Raw genomic sequence first — 16,865 nt, 5'->3', positions numbered from 1 at the left:
GGTGGGCTGAATGTCCCGCTCGAGGTCATGCAGTGTAGCAGCGCTGGAAACACACTAAGAAACCCTGATCCTCAGCCTTTTGCTGAACAAGAAAAAACAACAGTGGCTTCGCCTCTCCCAGTTCACCCAGTGCACTCTTACATGGGGCAGGGGAAGGACGAGTGCCGCACAAAGCTGCTCTCGGGGCCCTCCACCCTGCAGAGCACATTTCATCCTCGGGCCGGGATGTCCCGTGTCCCCGCAGTGCCGGTGCCGTGCGTGGTGCCATGCCTGCCCTCTGAACTGAGCGCGTGCCCAAGGGACGGGGGCACATCCTGTACAGCTGGCAGTAGAACCTGGTAAGTCAGCGAAAGAAACATTTAAAGGAGACTGAAGAACATGATTTAAAACAGTATTTGGACATTACATTTTTATTATATAGCTTACAATTGCCATTATGATGATGGAGGCACAGTCTTAAAAGAAAAGGAAGTATGAGGCTACAGGTTTCTAGGTGTGAGGAAATGTAACAGCACTAAATCAACATTCCACACCAGCATTCATTTCTCCATTCCCCATACCAAAACTCAATAAAAAAGATCTTGTTTGAAACATTTCATTGGAAGTTGTAAGCAAAAAAAAATAAACATACTTTTTAATAAATAAAGATGCTTGCTTCTATTGTGTTTTGTCACCTTCACATTTTTTTTTGTATAAAATTTTGAGTATCTACTCTTTTAAAAGTTTATTTGTAAGATTCAAAGAGCAATTTTTAAAGCCTTGAGCAGAGCATATGTACTTTGTTTTTTAAATAGAGCACAGGTTTTATAAATAATAGTTACAGAAAACAATACAATAGACAAACTAGTAATACAATTGCATTTGTAACTCTGTGTTTCCAAGTGATATTTTGGGTTTCTGAATCCAAACTGTTTCCAACATGAGTAACATATTTACATATCAAAACATTCACATTTGGGAAATTTAGCTCCCACTTTATTTCACTTGCATTGTACATTCAAACTGGAAGATTTTTGGTTCTTCAACATAAAGCACCTTTTGTAGTATTTTAATCACAAGATGAACATTCTGTAAGTCAGTATCACACCCTTGGGGGGGGTGTTGGACAGGCAACCTGTTTTCAAAGATCTGGACTCTGAATTTCTTGATGAGCTACACAGTACTCAAACATACCATGTACTAAATTCAAGTTCAAAAGACAAATCCCAGACAGTTTTTCCTACAGAGGAAAACTGGATTGAAAGGGGCTTCCTGGGTCAGTAAGCCCGGACCGCTGCTGTTCTGGCATCACTTCATACTCCTCAGAAACACAACAGCGATCTGCTTTCCACCCATGCTTGCTCTAACATAAACTGTTCCAGAACCCAACAGCTGCTCGAGTTAAAAAGCTCCATCTCAGTCCGTGCCCAGATTTATCACAGCCACCTCACACCCGCCCGCTCTTGGGCTAACGCTGATCCTGATCTGTAGGTACGTCCTCCTCCTCCAGCTTGATCCTCTGGCTGTACTTGCAAGCTGCTAGCCTGTTCCCTCTCAGCCAGCATTTTACTGTTCCTTATTCCCCAATAATCATCTCTGTGCCTCTTAAGGGTCCTGGTTTTGCAAAGTAGCCTTATTTTGATCTAACTGGATCAAATAACTGGGTTTCACAGAAAATGGAAGAGCCTAGAAAAACATGTCTACTGGAAAAAAGCTAGTGATAAAGCCAACACTCCACTGTAAACAGTCAACCTATGTACAGTTTGGATGACAAAAGGTCAAAGACAAAGCACTCTGAAAACATATTCGGAAATAATTTAACAAAGTCTTCATGACACATTATTTACCAGCCAGGAATTTAACCCTAAGTTACTCCTCTGTTTCCTGTGGTAAGAGCATGATGCCCATCATTGACGTGCCACGCCAGCACCTGCAGCGGTAAAACTCCCGTCTGAAAACACGCTAGGATCCGCCTTGTGTCTTCACGATTAAGACCGCCCACGAGCACAATCCCGATGAAAATACAGAGAATATTCCCCTTTCAATTGCAGAATCTTGCCAAGAACAACATTGAGAATGAGCGTGGATAAACAAGGAAATGGAGATCTTTGGAAACAGTTTGCCTTGTTGCAAAGCACTAAAACCTCATCACAATACAAACAGTTTTTAGGTAATATCTGCCTTGTAAGAACAGCTTTGTTGCTGAAAACAGAGAAAAACATCTTATGGAATGGCTTTGCAGTAATATATCTCAGGATTTCTTAACACTACAATACATACATATAGCTATAATCTAATTTTAAAAAATATCTATATTCACATAGAGATATTAAGAACCTAAATCCTGCAACAGAAATACTTTGTTTCTTAAACTAGCGGCAGCAACAAGTTATGTTGTTCTCCTCACAGCAGCGTAAGAAGTGTACTGATTTACTAACAGCATGTTCCATAGCACAGCTCTCCGGTGTCCGTACACTGGTATTTTCCTGGTAGTTCTCAGATAAAATGCAAAAGCTATTTACTTACAACTTTTTTTACACACATAATCTATGCACTGACATCAGACTTCAAGTTAAAGACTAGAACATTACAGAGATCTCTTTATTGCACTCTGAAGTGAGTACTTCTCTACAAGCACAACCTGGAATTACACGTTTACACCACGGACTGTATCTCATCATGTAATTCAATATTATTCAACCCAGCAATCGCTTCCTACAGCCATCTCAGCAGAGAATTCAAAGAACAAGATTTGTTAAGTAAGAAACAGGTAGCAAGTTACAGGGTGATGACCAACTTTTTCTCACTGAGAATATTTTTAATATTAACAATTAAAATTTGCATTTTGATACTTCATTTCAGTAACAAATGAAGACTGTCTTAATTCACAAAGCCTGGATCTGAACATCCCAAGCAAAGGAGGTCTGGATCAATCTATGGAGTGGATTCTGGACCATTCCTGGTTTACAGACACTTACCTTCACAAGCAACTGATGTCAGTGCAGTATCTCACACATCATGAACTCTTTGATGGTGTTAGGTATCTGCAAAGACTGAACTGCAAAGATTTTAAAAGGCAGTCTGCGTGGCACTGGTCCAAACTACCCTGCTTCATTTAAGGAGTGCTGGTAGACCATTAGTGAGCACTACCTACGTTGTTGCCTTCTTAAAAGCGAAAAGTTCCCACTAATACCCATTCACATTCACATTGCATTCGGACGTTGCAGGAGTTTTTGGCTTAGGCGAGGCTGGGAACAAGCAAACCTCCCAACCTATTCCACCTTCCAGCAGACGACCTTGGGAGTGTAGCGGGGCTCGGATGCACAGAGTTAAAAGTGGGTACGACGCTGGAAAGCAAACCCCAAACCTCTCAGTTACCTCTGCCCCGCAGGAATCCAGATCACAAACAGCAAGATGCTTTGAAGCTAGGAGTGTGAAAAGCTGGAACCAGGTGTTTTAAAAAGAAAAGGCGTTTGAGAGGAACCATTACTGGTAGAAGGCGGGCTATGGAAACGAGGGGTCCTGGAAGTTCTGAAGTAAGGCACATCTATCTGCAAACGCAGAACCTCCAGTATTTTTCCAGTATTTTGCAGATGCAGTAATTTGTAATTTTTTAACACAGTACTAAACCTGGCAATGCACAAAGCAGTCTGTGATAAGGCTGGGAAAAAAGTTTCTGGTTCCTTAGTTTCCTTAACTGTATTCTGACATCTGGCCAAAAAAAAATGCTATACTGCAAGCTTCATGGAATGGTAACACAGGCCTGTGTGTGAGCAATAACAGCCCCCGCACCATTTTTTTTGGTAAGTCTAGTTAAAAAAAAAACCAACAAAGACCCTGGAAAGTCACTGGAAAACCAGCTTTCCACACTAAAAGTAGTACACCTGAAAAGACCTCCAGAAATGCTCAGTGCACACACAGACTTCTAGACAGCTGTTTTGGTTGGGTTTTTTTTGCTTAGCAAGAGTGGGAGGGGAGGGGCGAGTCTTTCATAATGCCGTGTCATCATCCTCTCCAAAATCTCCCACCAAGAGTGAATGCTTGTCTGGTTCGTTAAGAACAACACTGTTCACCGAGCGCTTGTCTGAGAAGAGAGAATTTATAGAGGCTCTACTGTAATTGATGACCCGATCCATTAAGCTCAGTTTAGGAGAGCCCGTCCCCATCTCATCAATTCCAATGCGGACACTGATTTCTGACGGGCTCTTGTGCCTCATTTGGCCACGGGCCCGGACCTCGAGTTTCTCAGAACTTGGTTTCTGGTACCTAAAAAAAAAGGAAAAAAACAAAGATAACATGTCTCAGGTTGGAGTAAGGTACACTGAAATACGGGAGGGAACTAGCCTACATGCTATGATCGTGCACAAGCCAGAGACATTCATCATTTGATCAATTATACAGTGATGAAGTTTCAGATTTTGCAAGGCTCCTATACAACCATAAGCTAACCCAGTGCTTTTTGGCCAGGGCTCTGAGGAACCGGTAAAGCTGACGTGCGTCGCTCAGTATTTAACTGCTCCGGTGGGGCTGAGCATCTGCAAAACACTGGCAAAACGTATCTACTGAGAGCGGAACACTGTAGCCATCACCTACCAGCTCTTCCACTCTCCTTCCAAAACCTCGTGTGGTAACAAAGGTTACAATTCCCACCACAAGGCTACGCTACCCCTAACACCATGGAGTAAGGGACAGTAACGCAGTGACAAATGTGGCAGCTTGGCTCACCGGCTGCAACAATCCTCAGTGCCAGCGCGCCGTGTACAGCTGCACGGTCCCAGAAGCCAGCGTGTCCCCACAAGATCGCACACAAACACACACAGGCCACTAAGGAATTTCCCATTCTGAACACACTTCTGATTTGTACATTTCACTTTAGAAGTGACACTATAAACACTACTGTCTGGAGTGCGTCGGACCAACCGACTCCTCAAGCAAGAGGAAAACCGAGTGCTGCTGAACACAGCCCTGCCTGATGGTCTTCAAAATTTGTCGGAGTCCCACACTTGGTTTTTTGCCACCAGAGAGAAAGACCCAAGCTTCAAATCCCCATTATAAAATGGTTCGTACTCACATCTTCAGCAGCAAAGAAGAAAGCACAACAGACACGGAGGAGGCAGCCATCGCTGCAGAGCCCATCCAGGGCTGCAAAACCAAACCAAGGGGCATGAAGGCACCTGGAAAACAGCGGTAAGGTCACAGCAGGCGCACAGCATTTCATACATTAACACACACAATTCCACATGGACTGTCTAATCGTAGCTGTATTTCAATGTCAATAAATATAATTTTGGTTCAGTGTTAAGCGACAAATATTTAATACACGACTATTTGTGTTGTACCTCAGCCAGAGCCTCCAGGTGGATACAGCTGGACGCGTCACGTACGCAGCCCGACATTCAGAGGCAGGTATGTCTTGCCTGCCTTGCAGTAAACTGCCTGTTCACAGGATCGGGCTCATTCAATAAGCCTTTTATCTTAAAGTTATTTTGATGTGCTGAGCATATCTGTAATAGCCATAACGCAGGAGGAGGACAGGGCACATATACCGCTGCAACACCCCCAGGCAGAGCACGGTGCACGTACTGACAGTCAGAAATGCAGAAAATGGATACTCTTCCACACAACAGTAAATCACTGCCATCTCCTACTCGCTAAGCACGGTCTTATTACTGCAGGGAACTGTTCACATACCAGCAGCTATTGGAACACCAATGAGATTATAAATTAGAGCGAAGACAAAGTTGATCCGGATCCTTTTCACAGTTTTCCTCGATAAATCTATGCTTGCTACCACATCCATCAAGTCATCCTGCAAGTTAAAATGTTTATTGGTGAGCTCAGAGAAAAAAAGCGCATATACGTAGCATCATCATACTCCTATTTTAAAGCTAACACCACACCCTGGACATTACAGGCTGCACATAGTGAGCATTCTGCAGGCTGCTCTAGTCTGTCTGCACAGCCCAATCTATCAGCACCAATTCCATTTATTCCAGACGTCATCGCAATCCAAATGACGTGCACAGCTCTAGGCACTGACCACAATTCCTGTCAAGGTGGTGTTGACGTGTAGGAAGAAGCGACTGTAAGCTTGGAGGTACCGAAATATAATTTGTTTGCCAAAGGTCAGGTTGCTTTCTCCTTTTCCCACTCCCAAACTTTAATTACCTCCACAATATACAGTACCCAGAAAACGGGGAAGTTTCCTTCATAGGATAATCGTCACTACACTGAAACATGATGACGACAATCTCTTCTCTGCCCCAGCTCTCCTGGCTTATGAAGGTTGTACACCTCAGCAGCGGTCTGAATCATTCAAGACATCCTGGGCCTTCCGACCCCTCTCACCATCTCATTTTAATGAAGCACTCTTAATTTCTTACCCTAATTAGAACCACATCAGCTGCCTCAATGGCTACATCAGTACCCGTGCCGATAGCTATTCCCACATTTGCCATAGCAAGAGCTGGGGAGTCGTTGATACCGTCTCCAACCATGGCCACCCGCTTTCCTTCGTCTTGTAGCTGTTTCACTTTGGCTACTTTGTGGGAGGGAAGAACCTCTGCGAACACTTTGGTGATGCCAACCTAAAGAGAGAGAGGAAGTACAAAGCTGTCTCACAGCTTTTCTACTAGCTAGCAAAGCTTCTGCTTTTAATGATGTGACTAGGAAGGCCGAGACCTATCGCTCGACCTAAGGACCAAACCCATCGCAGTGTGAAGAGAGCTCTGAATTCCAAGTTGAAGCTGCTGCTTCCATTCAAAAAGGCTCCTTTTGTTCCCCCTTTATTCTGAATTTAAATTACCATTTTTCACAACAGGCTGGCTTTAAGCCAGCCACAAGCAGCATCAACGTGACAAAACATACTTCCTGGAAGTGGCTGGTAGCAAGCTTCAAACGTGCAGGAGAACAGCTCACCTGAGAGGCGATAGATCTTGCCGTTTTGCTGTTGTCACCAGTCATCAGGACAACTTCTAACCCCATACTCTTCAAAGTATAGACTGCCAGCTCAGCTTCTGGTTTCACAGTATCAGCAATAGCTATCAAGCCGCAAAGCACCCCTAAAAGAACAGAAGGAAAGAATGAGTTTGTAATAAAGATCTTTATTGCTTTAAGAAAAAAAAAAAAACTTGACTGTTTTTCCCCAGTAAGACCAATTCCAGAAGCGGTAGCATCGCCAGTAAAACACAGAATAAGAACAGCTATCAGGGCAGCAATGTCTGAGGAAACACAGAGCATGGACTGTCCAATAACAAATAAAATTATTCTTTTCTCTTCTTTCTTCCCCTTTGCTCTCTTTGAAGTCTTTCCATTATTGTTCAACTCTCGAGTCCGCTAAGGCGGGCAGGAAGAGGTCTTTCTCATATGGAAGTGTTACAAAATGAGCTAATGATCTCTCTTCATCAGGTGTAACGGCTATGACATTGTTACTTATTACTTTCTATTTAAATAGTGACAAATCGACCCCTGAATAAAAAAAGCAGCACAGCACTGAACTTACCATCAACAGCTGCCAGAACCGCTGTGCGACCTCTCTGCTCATGTTCTGTCATGGCTTTGTCAACCTCGTTTTTCACAAGGAGGCCGTTTCTGTTCATCCATTCCCGGTTCCCAATGAGAACAGAGTATTTCTGAGAGGTCACAGCAGCTGAAGGAAGAAAACACAATCCTACCGTAATACGAATAACTGGGAAGTTTCCCTCCAGCTAATCCTATCCAGGTTCTCCCATTACGCACTGGAATACCATTTACAGAGAACCCAAGCAGAAAGTAGTTCTCAATACCTTCTGCCCTACCAACACTTGCACGTGTCCCTGACTAGACAGCCACCACGGCTTCTTCAGTCACGGGTAGTTACCAGGTCAGTGGACCAAGAATCACAGGTCAAAGACAGTGAAGAACCAAGTCCCTCCCTCAGTGCTTCCAATAGGTATCTCACAGCCCCATCGAGTTGAAAGATCTAACAACGAGCTGTTCTTGATTGGAAAAGTGTGCACACACACATAATTTTGGCTAGCAAATGGTAACTTGGGATGAAGCAAAGTAAAAACAGAGCTGCAAGACAATTCCTGTATGATTTTCCAGCCCCATATTCAACATGTAACTTCAAACTGTATTTAATCAAAGTGACCTGACTGATGTGCGAGCACGACATAAACCAACGACTTCACATCTGCCTTGATGATTCTCCAAGGCAGAAAGAAGTGACCTCATTCTTATAGATCCTAAAGACACAAAAGCAAAACTTATCCCTTTCATTCTGTAAATCAGAGTTAGCTTACTTGGTAGTTCAGCATCAATAATGGAAGCAGGCTGTACCAATCTGTCCATACTTTCCTCAATTTTCACAAGTGTCACATTTTTCATATTGTTTTCTTCAACCATCTTATTTTTCCTGTAGAGTAGTCCTTCAATATTGGTGACTTTACAACTAATGCCGCAGCCTGGAACTACCTGAAAATCTGTACACGTCCCAAGGGTTTCCGAGTCTAGCTCCTAAAGAAAAAGGATGCAAACAGAGAAAAATTTAAAATATATAAAAGCATGCCACGTTGTCCTGGTTTCAGCTGGGACACAGTTAATTTTCTTCTTGGTAGCCAGTGCAGCGCTGTGTTTTGGATTTGGTATGAGAGTAAATGTCGATAGCACACAGATGGTTTTAGTTGTTGTTAGGTAATTTTATAACAAGTCAAGGGCTTTTCAGCTTCTCAGACCCTGCCAGCCAGAAGGCTGGAGGGGCACAAGAAATTGGGAAGGGGACACGGCCAGGACAGCTGGCCTGAACTAGCCATAGGATACTCCATACCATAGAACATTATGTTGAGTGTATAAACCAGGGGGAGCTGGCCAGGGCCGGCCGATCGCTGCTCGGGGACTGGCTGGGCACCAGTCAGCGGGTGATGAGCAATTGTATCGTGCATCACTTGGGTTTTTTCCCTTTGGATTTTATTCCTCTCCCCTTCTCCCTCCTTTCCATTACAACCGTTATTATTTTTTACTTTATTTCATATCAGTTATTAAATTCTTATCTCAACCCATGAGTTTTACCTTTTCCCCGCTCCTCCTCCCCATCCCGCTGCGTGGGCTGGGGGCAGGGAGCGAGTCGGCAGCTGCACGGTGCTTCGCTGTTAGCTGCTGGCTGAGGTTAGACCACGAGAAGCATTTACAAACCTCACGAAATAAAGTGCAGTCACGCTAACTCTACCAGGAACAGAGAAACATCAACCATGAAAACTTAAGCTGGAGTATCCAGCACACCTAATACAGGATCAAGCGATTTATGTGGCTCCTCAACTTTCAGCTTTCCCAACTGAATACACCAATTACTTTTTAAATAACACAAGACTATTCATACATATTAAGTACTGCAGGAGAGGTTCCTCCGTAACACAAGCTACACTTTTCCCGTACAACCATCTTACCTTTTTGCAGTATTTTGTTATTGCTACTCCAAGAGGATGCTCGCTATTACTCTCTGCGGTCCCCACTATCGCCAGCATTTTATTGTGTGGTAGTTGGTTACTCTCCACTAGAAACTTCACCTGCATCACTTCGGGAGTCCCATGAGTAATAGTACCCGTTTTGTCAAATACGACCACCTTTACCTGCAACAAGCCAGGAAGACTTCATTCAGTAAAAAAGCTTTAAGGTGTAACTGCCTCAGAAAACCACCCAGTTCAACCCAATTCACTAACGATCCGTCACTTACCGACACACACCGACACACACGTAATTACCTACTAGGGCAGCCAGCGGTAAAACGCCACCAGCACCACCCTGGTAACAACCTCCCGCGTTTCCTACCTTGTGTGCCATCTCCAGCGGCTCGCCTCCTTTGATCAGGATGCCGTTCTGGGCTCCCACTCCAGTGCCGACCATCACCGCTGTCGGGGTGGCCAATCCCAGAGAACAGGGGCACGCAATGCACAGCACTGTGATAGAGGCTTGGAAAGCAAAGCGGATTACCACTTCAGCTGCAGAAATGCTCTTATTGTAACCCTAGTGACAGAAGTTTATTTCAGTTATAGAAGAAATCGAACAGTAGAAACAATGTATTCAACTACATGTTGCCTTTGATGTTAGAAAAAAATAATAATCGGCAAGTATATAAGCTAAAATATTTAATACTAAGTAGTAAAGCACAGGCAAATCATGGTAAAGGTAAGATTAATGACAAAGTTAATGACTAATTAACTAAGTTCTGTTCTATTCTGCCTATACCCACAATCTGTCTTATTTACAGGACATTTTCCCAAGTAAGGTACCCCGTGCTATGGTAACTTCTGTATGCTGTCAAGCAATAAAAGATACTATCAACAATATTACGCCACAATGTAATAAAAGATATTCTATCAATGACAAATACAGCAACAAAGGATTTGAAGATTGCTTTCCTGGAAGCTAATAAATTCTACAGAAACTGTCATTAACTAGGAAACCTGTGATCTAAAGCAACCCTAAGGTACGAGTTAGGATCCTGATCCTCTGCTGGCATCTGCAACGAAGATTAATTCCACCGACTTCAAAGATGAATTTACACCGAGCTATGCTAACAAAACTAGATGCAGAAGTGGAGCTTGTGACACAAGGGACTTCTCTTCCCCACAAAGGAGGAACAGAAAGCGGGCAATTTTGACATTTAGTATCCACTGCTTTTAATTAACTTTTTCGTTTTAAGTACTAATTTTTAGGAGTTGATGAACTGCTGCAGATTCTCTTTAAGTATAAACATAGGAGCGGTAAGTATTAATATAAAAGTGTAAAAAAAAGCATTATGAAAAATATAACAAGAACAATAATGTAATATCTACAGTCAGCAACTGCCTGCAAGGATAATTCAGGTAAAGGCAACGATTGCAGTCTAACAGACTTGTAGGCTAACTATTTTTTACCTATTTCAGAAGGTGTTTAAGGAGACTTACTTACCAGAAAGTATTTTTCTACTATTTCAAAATCCACAAATCCAATTACAATCCAGACAAAAAGGGTAGCCACAGAGACAGCCACAATAAAAGGAACGAAGCAGCCACTGAGTTTGTCTGCAAATTGCTGGATAGGAGCCTAGGAAGGAAAAACATCAGCTCCGGCAACATCATGCTTACTCTCTTGCACGCCTTCAGACACAGACATAATCATAGCTTCTGTTTGCAGCACATCTGGCATACCACACTTCATAATTATGTATTTGCTTAATAAGACAATGAGACTTGGAACAGCAGACCATATCAAAGTCCTTATTCAGCAAGATACTTCAGTATGCAACTGCAATGCAAGCCTAAATAATCTTAACCACTCTTTAAACGATTTGATATGCCGATGCCTAAATGATAGGACGAAACCCAAATGCTTAATTTGATAATACTCTACCTTTGAGGTCTGGGCCTCCTCCACAAGTTTAACAATCTGGGAAAGAGTTGTATCAGCTCCGACATGGGTTGCCGAAATCAGCAGTGATCCATTCTGATTAATCGAACCTGCAATAACTGTATTGCCAGGTTTTTTAGTCACGGGCATTGCTTCACCTAAGGAAAGGTCAAGGACAGATACTAAGGTATATTTCGGCAACATTATAGCAGCTACCAACTCCTAACATGCAGTTAGAAGACTGAGGAGAACATCAGTTAACTCCTCTTCTTCAGATTTGTTTAAAGGAAAAGAAAAACATTTTTACAGTTGCAAAAAGCAAGTGCTCACCTGTGATAAGAGATTCATCTACCATAGAGTGTCCTTCAATAACACGACCGTCCACTGGGAATTTGCCTCCTGGGATCACTCTGACAATGTCACCTCGTTGAACCAGCTCCACATCGACTTGCTCTTCACTAGAACAAAGTAGTGTTGTTAATAAGAGGCTGTTAAACTGAAGTTTCCCAGGCAAAAGCAGCTGTCACTACACACAAAACATCATCCCACTGGTTGACATCATTAATGTATACAGAAATGGTCAGAAGAAAGCCCTTTATAATGAGCACTACGATTACTTTATCATCATTTTATTTACTTTCCAGTTGAGCAAATCCACTAATTTTCTTAGTTCAGCAAAAGTTAGCAATATTCCAGTAATACAAATCACAGCAGTGTTAATTTTCTGCATTTTAACATTTATATCTGGCAAATCTGCCGACAAATCTGCAGTTATTTGCTTCGTATTTCTATAGAATGGTAACATTTGTCTGTTAATTATGCGTATTAACAACAAAAAAGGAACAACAGAAAAAACAAATGACAAAGCAAGATACCTTAAAAGAACGTTATCAGGGCCCAAGGTAACAATAGTAGCTTCAGTAGCTTGTAATGAAATTAGTCTTGCCAGCGCTTCTGATGTTTTACCCTAGAATAATAATTTTTATATTTTTCTGACTATGCTATTGAAAAAAAATGGCTGGGTAAATGACAACTGTGTATGTTGCAATTTACCCTATTAAGAAAACACTTTCTGCAAACAGATTATATTAAGTAATTTCACATTTTAATAGTTTGGTTACTGAACATTATTTTGCAACAAAGGTTAAAAGAACCTAACAAAGCTTTTGTTTGAAAGATACACAACATTCCGAAACGGCACCTATTTGCCTTACCTTGGCAACGTGCTCCAGCCACCGGCCCAGGGAGATGAACACGAACAGCATAGGAGGTGTGTCGAAGAACGTTACGGGGTTTACTTTTGCTTTCTCGGCCATTGCAACTAGAAGGATAACAAATGAGTAGACGAACGCAATGGAGGTTGCCAAAACAATGAGCACATCCATATTCGCAGTTCTGTGCTTCAGAGCTCTGTACGCCTGTATGTAGAAGTGCCAGCCTCCGAATATCTGCAACGAGAGCGTCCGTCGCGTTTCATACACCTGTCTGTAACGCGCCGCAGCGGTGTTACCGTCAGAGAGGGAGACGCCGGTTTTATTTGCCTTCTCTGCCTTCCCCACCTCTTCCCCAACAAAATCCCAGCTCTAGCCAAGGGCTGGGATCGCTACCGCAGTACTCTCCGGTGTTCCCAGCCCCACACAGGTCCACCAGCTCCTCCCCGTGCTCGCCAGCCAGGCAGGCTGCCTCCGATGCTGCCCAGCACCCCTACGCCCACTCAGCACGGTCCGCAGCGCACTCAAACGCATTTTGGATCCGCAGAATTACAGTCGCTTTTCAAATTTAATTTCTTCATCACCTCCCATTTTGAGTGTTTAAGCCCAACAAACCAGGAGTTGTCATCTTCCCACTTACCTGTACAGGGACACAGAGTAAAAACGATAGAAAATTCATAACAGAGAGTCCTGGCAGGAGCTGGTGTTCCAGGACCATCGAGGAGTGAAGGGCCTCCATTTCCTCGCTGCTCATGTTGTGATGTGCACGAGCATCTGAAAGCTGACTGTCCATAACCATCATGTAAATCATCAGCCCCATGACAGGAATGCAGAAAACGAGACTCACAACAAACGACCTTTTCCACCTCAGATTTGGAGAAAAAAAAAAAAAAAAATTAAAAAACACAACTGTTTTGCAGTCTAGTGCTAATAAGTCTGCACAGTCACAAAAAAATTAATCCTAACTTCACTGTTGATGGAAGCAGAAGAATCGAGATGTTTATAAAATCTAAATACGTTCAGGAATACTTACTGCCTTATCTCCTGTTTGTGATCTAGATGACTAGCAGATCTATCTTTTTTGACTAACGAAGTAGTGAAACCCAAATCCTAAGGAAAAAAAGCGTAACAATAAAGAGAACAGCCAATTTTTAAGGACACTTTGGTCTCATATAAAGTTATTGCCAGACGACTGATGGTGCCAGCCTTACATATGATTTACTTCATTAACATTTCTGATTTGACTATCACTATTTTTCAGTGCAAAGAGAGAAAAGCAATCTGACGTAGAAACCAATCTGTCTAGAACATTAAAATGCTATTCTAAGATGTGGCTTTCCAAAGTGGTTACTCCTGAAGCATGGAAGTGGAGAAATTGAGGGAGAAAGCCAAGAAACTTATTTCACCTCTCTCCTGCTACAGCACCCATGGATGCGCTTCATTTTTCGACAAACACATAGCTGGTATCTTCAACTCTACCACAGCCTGGCTCTCCTAGTATTTCTACTTAAAACCTTAGACCAAGTCAGGATAGAGCATTGCTTTTGAGAACATATTATCTGCAGAAACCTGCGTTAAGAGATAGCAGAGGGAGGAAGAGACACAGATATTTCCCTTTAATGGTCTTGCCTTCTGTTTCTGGGGTACGTAACTCTTCAAAGGACACTGGACATTTTACAAGACTCGGTGCCTTCATGACACTTACCTTTATTACTTGTATAACATCTCGAGGACCTATAACCTCAGGATCGTACTTAACATGTGCTTTGTTGGTTGCAAGAGCTACTGAGCAGTATAAAACACCGTTAGTCTTCATGAGGGTGGATTCTATTTTGTGTACGCAAGAAGCGCAAGTCATTCCTCTCACCTGTAAAACAAAGGCTCACTCCTGTTACCAAAACCACAGGTTATGCACCTTAAAAAGTACGAAAAGAAAAAGCATTTATGACTATCCTGAATTGCTTATTGCGTATTTCTGGGGTTTAAAGCAGTGAGATGGAGCTCTCTAGTTAAGGATGACAGCACTACAGAGGAAGCATAGCAGAGAGACAAGGTTATTAAGCTCTGCTAAACCTCCGCTGGGTCGTTGGGCTCAGAGCTGGGGTGCATTGTGCTAGATTCACCTACAAACAAACAAACAAAAAAGGAAATTCCTGCAATCGGCAAAGTAAACAAAAAACTCACAGAAATATTCCTCCAACTTAGGTGTAGTAGTGAGCCAGCACAGTTTGTATGGCATGATACAGTTTGTGATACATACTTGGTGTAGTCTTAAACTTTGTTTTTTGTAAATTGAGCTCTATTATGTGATGATCACTTTTAGGAAGTGGATGCTTACACAAACACATTCAATAGATAAAAGTAATAAAGACAGGGGTGGCTGGTTTTAATTACTAGCTTACAACAAGTTCCAGAATTCCATCTCCTTCCCCACAGTTTTCCATCACGGTAGCTCCAAATCCCAGTTCCCGTATGAGCTCTGCAATAGCTGAAGGATGTATGACAGCAGGATTATACCTTACTTCTGCCTTTCCTGCCATTAGGGCAACAAGTATTGAATGTATTCCTAGAAAACAAAAATGTGAATGGCAGATCACGTTTGAGTGGAACACTGCATTTATGGTAACCTGATGGCACAATAGCAATTTATTGAAATTGAGAAAGCTACCGTATTGTAGGTACATATAAAAAGTCATCATTTTTGGAAGATACAAACAACATTAGCACCTAAGTGTAGATGTGACAGATGAAAGTATTACTCCATGCGTTGCATGCTTTTAACAGTCTCATTACAAATGGTCAAACTATGCTATATGACCTATTTTTACTCTAAAAAAGTTCTTCTAAAATACAGTTGTGCCTACTTTTTTTTTGATCTGCGTTAACCATTTCCAAAAACCTTTTCTTCAAGGGACAACACCACCCATGAGAAAGGGCAGATCTACCAATGTGCAATCAATCCTACTGTACGTTAAGTGAAAAGGATTTCTGTTAACCCATTTTCTAGGATGAAAAAAATTAAATTCCAGGTTAACCTGGAACACATCCACTTTCATTACAGCAATTAAACAGTCTACATTAATGACTCTTTATTACATCACGGTCATGCAACTATTTGTTCCTGCAAATATAACCATCACGCTGACAGAAGGTAGAGATAGCTGTCCTGACTCGCCGAGCTAAGGTTACCTTATGTATCTTTAATCCATATAAACGCTGTCCCTCTCTAACAGCTCCCTTCCCAACGCAGGCACATATGCTTCTGCGTTTAAGTTGCAGGCCTGGGCACATCCCTCCAGTAGAAAAAGATTATTTTTAGTTTCTAAAGGATCTGAATTTGATCCTTATATTCTCTCTGGAGCGCTCCAGCTCCTGCTTTTGCAAAGGCAGCCTCTGGCCACACATCCACAAACCAGCAAGAACAACACTGTTTGCATCCTGTGAGCAAACAGTGAGTAGACTATGATCCCACCCATGAAATGCACCAGCAACGGTACTTCCCTTGACAGCCCACTCATTAAAAATGCTGCACAAAAGCTAGATGGATTATTTAAAAGAAACACAAATTTAAGAGATAACACTGACATCCAGCTTACCGTCTTCTCTTCTCAAATTTCTCTCGATGTTGGCTACACACGAGGCACACGTCATTCCTGTGACTTGGACGTAGCACTTTGATATAGTCTTTGTCTCTTGCCCAGCAAGGTGGGCTGGTGACACTGCGGGGGGGAGCTCGGTCCCATGAGACTCCAGCTGCGCTTCGGGCCAGGGCTGCCCCATGGCCACAGGCAGCTCTGCCTTGGCTGAAAAGGAGATGGCAAGTCACGACACTGTGAACGGCCACTGCAGCGCCACAGATACACGCTGCTGGAAATGCAGACCAAACCCCAGTAATTGTATATGCCTTGTCAACCAGGCTCATCCATCCGTCTGTCAACTAAGAGTCAGCAACAGAGACCAAGACAAAGGGTTGGGCCACTGATCAACTCACTGACTGTTTTGATACTATTTTTCCTTTTGCCTTTCTGCATTATCTTTTCTCTATTGTACACCCTTTGCCCTCTTCTGTAGGTTGCAAGCTAAACCTCTGCATTGCAACCTGGGTTTTACACACACTTTTACTGACTTTCCCTGGGGCACAAAGCTGAATTTGTAAGTGCGTGCCCGTTTCGTAAGCAAAGTCAGCAGGGTTTTGACCTTAGAGAAGCGCTCTCAAGCTACAGACAACTGCTCCTTACAGCAATTCAGGAGATGTTGTTTATGCAGGAACAGTATGAAAGGAATTAGAAGGGAGCACCTGACCACTTCTAT

General features: G+C 42.7%; 1 protein-coding gene across 2 annotated transcripts in view; it reads right to left on the bottom strand.

Annotated features, from left to right (window-relative positions):
- Positions 1-394: 394 nt before the first annotated feature.
- ATP7A (ATPase copper transporting alpha) overlaps positions 395-16,865 on the bottom strand; it is a 30,847-nt gene continuing 14,376 nt past the window's right edge. For both annotated transcript variants that reach the window (XM_040614095.1, XM_040614096.1), the window contains exons 5-23: positions 16,151-16,357; positions 14,957-15,120; positions 14,260-14,421; positions 13,588-13,664; positions 13,195-13,420; positions 12,558-12,791; positions 12,219-12,310; positions 11,674-11,801; positions 11,347-11,501; positions 10,906-11,040; positions 9,784-9,978; positions 9,402-9,584; positions 8,262-8,475; positions 7,481-7,627; positions 6,898-7,040; positions 6,363-6,566; positions 5,671-5,788; positions 5,051-5,153; positions 395-4,245 (exon numbers count right to left, since the gene is read on the bottom strand). In XM_040614095.1, the coding sequence (XP_040470029.1) occupies positions 3,969-4,245; positions 5,051-5,153; positions 5,671-5,788; positions 6,363-6,566; positions 6,898-7,040; positions 7,481-7,627; positions 8,262-8,475; positions 9,402-9,584; positions 9,784-9,978; positions 10,906-11,040; positions 11,347-11,501; positions 11,674-11,801; positions 12,219-12,310; positions 12,558-12,791; positions 13,195-13,420; positions 13,588-13,664; positions 14,260-14,421; positions 14,957-15,120; positions 16,151-16,357 (3,164 nt within the window). In that variant the 3' untranslated portion in view covers positions 395-3,968. The remainder of the gene's footprint in view (positions 4,246-5,050; positions 5,154-5,670; positions 5,789-6,362; positions 6,567-6,897; positions 7,041-7,480; positions 7,628-8,261; positions 8,476-9,401; positions 9,585-9,783; positions 9,979-10,905; positions 11,041-11,346; positions 11,502-11,673; positions 11,802-12,218; positions 12,311-12,557; positions 12,792-13,194; positions 13,421-13,587; positions 13,665-14,259; positions 14,422-14,956; positions 15,121-16,150; positions 16,358-16,865) is intronic.

Source organism: Falco naumanni, chromosome 14 (genome assembly GCF_017639655.2).
Source record: "Falco naumanni isolate bFalNau1 chromosome 14, bFalNau1.pat, whole genome shotgun sequence".
Classification (NCBI taxonomy): domain Eukaryota; kingdom Metazoa; phylum Chordata; class Aves; order Falconiformes; family Falconidae; genus Falco; species Falco naumanni.
The sequence above is the reverse complement of the archived record's forward strand: the minus strand, read 5'-3'. Positions and strand labels throughout refer to the sequence as shown.